This window comes from Echinococcus granulosus, assembly GCF_000524195.1.
Source record: "Echinococcus granulosus chromosome Unknown EG_S00783, whole genome shotgun sequence".
In the NCBI taxonomy this organism is placed as follows: Eukaryota; Metazoa; Platyhelminthes; class Cestoda; order Cyclophyllidea; family Taeniidae; genus Echinococcus; species Echinococcus granulosus.
Genome location: NW_020171157.1, coordinates 1 through 1,224, shown reverse-complemented (window position 1 = coordinate 1,224; position 1,224 = coordinate 1). Strand labels below are relative to the sequence as shown.

The following is a 1,224-nucleotide window of genomic DNA, read 5'->3' as shown; positions in this document are numbered from 1 at the left end:
TTTTTTTTTTTTTTTTTTTTTTTGCTTCCAATCAAGAGATTTTTAATGGTGTTCGTTTATCCCCAGAACCCTAGTAGGGATGGTCTCGCACATGCTCCATGATTGTCTTCAGGCCAAGCCAGGTCTCCTCAGCTGTGGGCAGGATCTGATTGGCCGGCAGGAGGAAGCCATAGCGACCTGTGTCTCTTAGCTCAAAGGCAAATGAGTATTTAATACCAAAATCATAGGCCCAGTCGATGCTTCCTCCACTGGCTTGGTAGATGACTGAGCAGATCGGTCCCACTTTGTACTGGGTGCCATGCAGGCTTGCCACCGACTTGGCAGCCTTTTGGGCCACTTCATTCAGCTCATCGAAGTTATCTGGCTTGCTACACGTGTACCCATAGGGGAACATCAGCAGCTGGGAATAGCTGTGGATGGTAATGAAGGCTTTGACTTTTCCATGACTCTTGATGAAGTCCACAATGGATTTCACTTCAACTTCAGAGTTGGCACTGGGTCCATGGTATGAATCAGAGCAAGGTTGCTTACTGGCTCCGGGTCCTCCAAAACCAGCGTCCCAGTTCCTGTTAGGATCAACACCCACACAGAGGCTTCCAGATACCTTGGACCGGGTCTTCCGCCACATACGATTTTTCGTTTGCGAGAACACATATCCATCAGGGTTTGTGACTGGCAGCAGGAATATATCCATGGTGTCCAGAAGGGAGGTGATGGATGGATCCTTTCCATAATCAGAGGCAATCTTGTTTGCTGTCCACAGTGCAGTAGCTTGCGTAACCCACTCTCGAGCATGGATCCCGGCGTCTAGCCAGATGGCCGGCTTGTCTCCTCCAGTGCTGAACTTGAGCACGTTCATGGGCCGGTTCTCAAAAGAAGAGCCGATATTCACTTGGCTTACTAGGCTGGGGTACTCAGCCACGAGGTTTTCCATTTCTTGGGAAATCTCTTCCAAGGTATGGTAGGCCCCAAAATTAAAGTTACCATTCCGCTCTCTTCTCTGATTAAATAGCATTTCTTCATTCTCTTGATCCAACAGAAGCTGAACATCTTCAATCATGATAGAATAAGCAATTCCCTGGGCCTCCAAGAATACTTTGACTGCTTGGACGTTGACAAAAGGAACTCGGATATGAACTGTCTCCCCTGGCATGGTGGGTAATTTCCAAAAGTCAAGCTTGAGATGTTCTTCAGCCTCCAATTGCATCAGATTTTCATCTGTTC

The 1,224-nt window shown here is 47.6% G+C and overlaps 1 protein-coding gene across 1 annotated transcript; it reads right to left on the bottom strand. All coding sequences in view use genetic code 11, as the record gives it.

Moving 5' to 3' along the window:
• Window positions 1-70: 70 nt before the first annotated feature.
• EGR_11299 (Carboxypeptidase A2) lies at window positions 71-1,207 on the bottom strand (the record flags this gene model as incomplete). The annotated part of the gene is made up of 1 exon (XM_024500540.1): window positions 71-1,207. The coding sequence occupies one exon, from the start codon at window positions 1,205-1,207 to the stop codon at window positions 71-73; it is 1,137 nt and encodes a 378-aa protein (XP_024345046.1).
• Window positions 1,208-1,224: the final 17 nt, after the last annotated feature.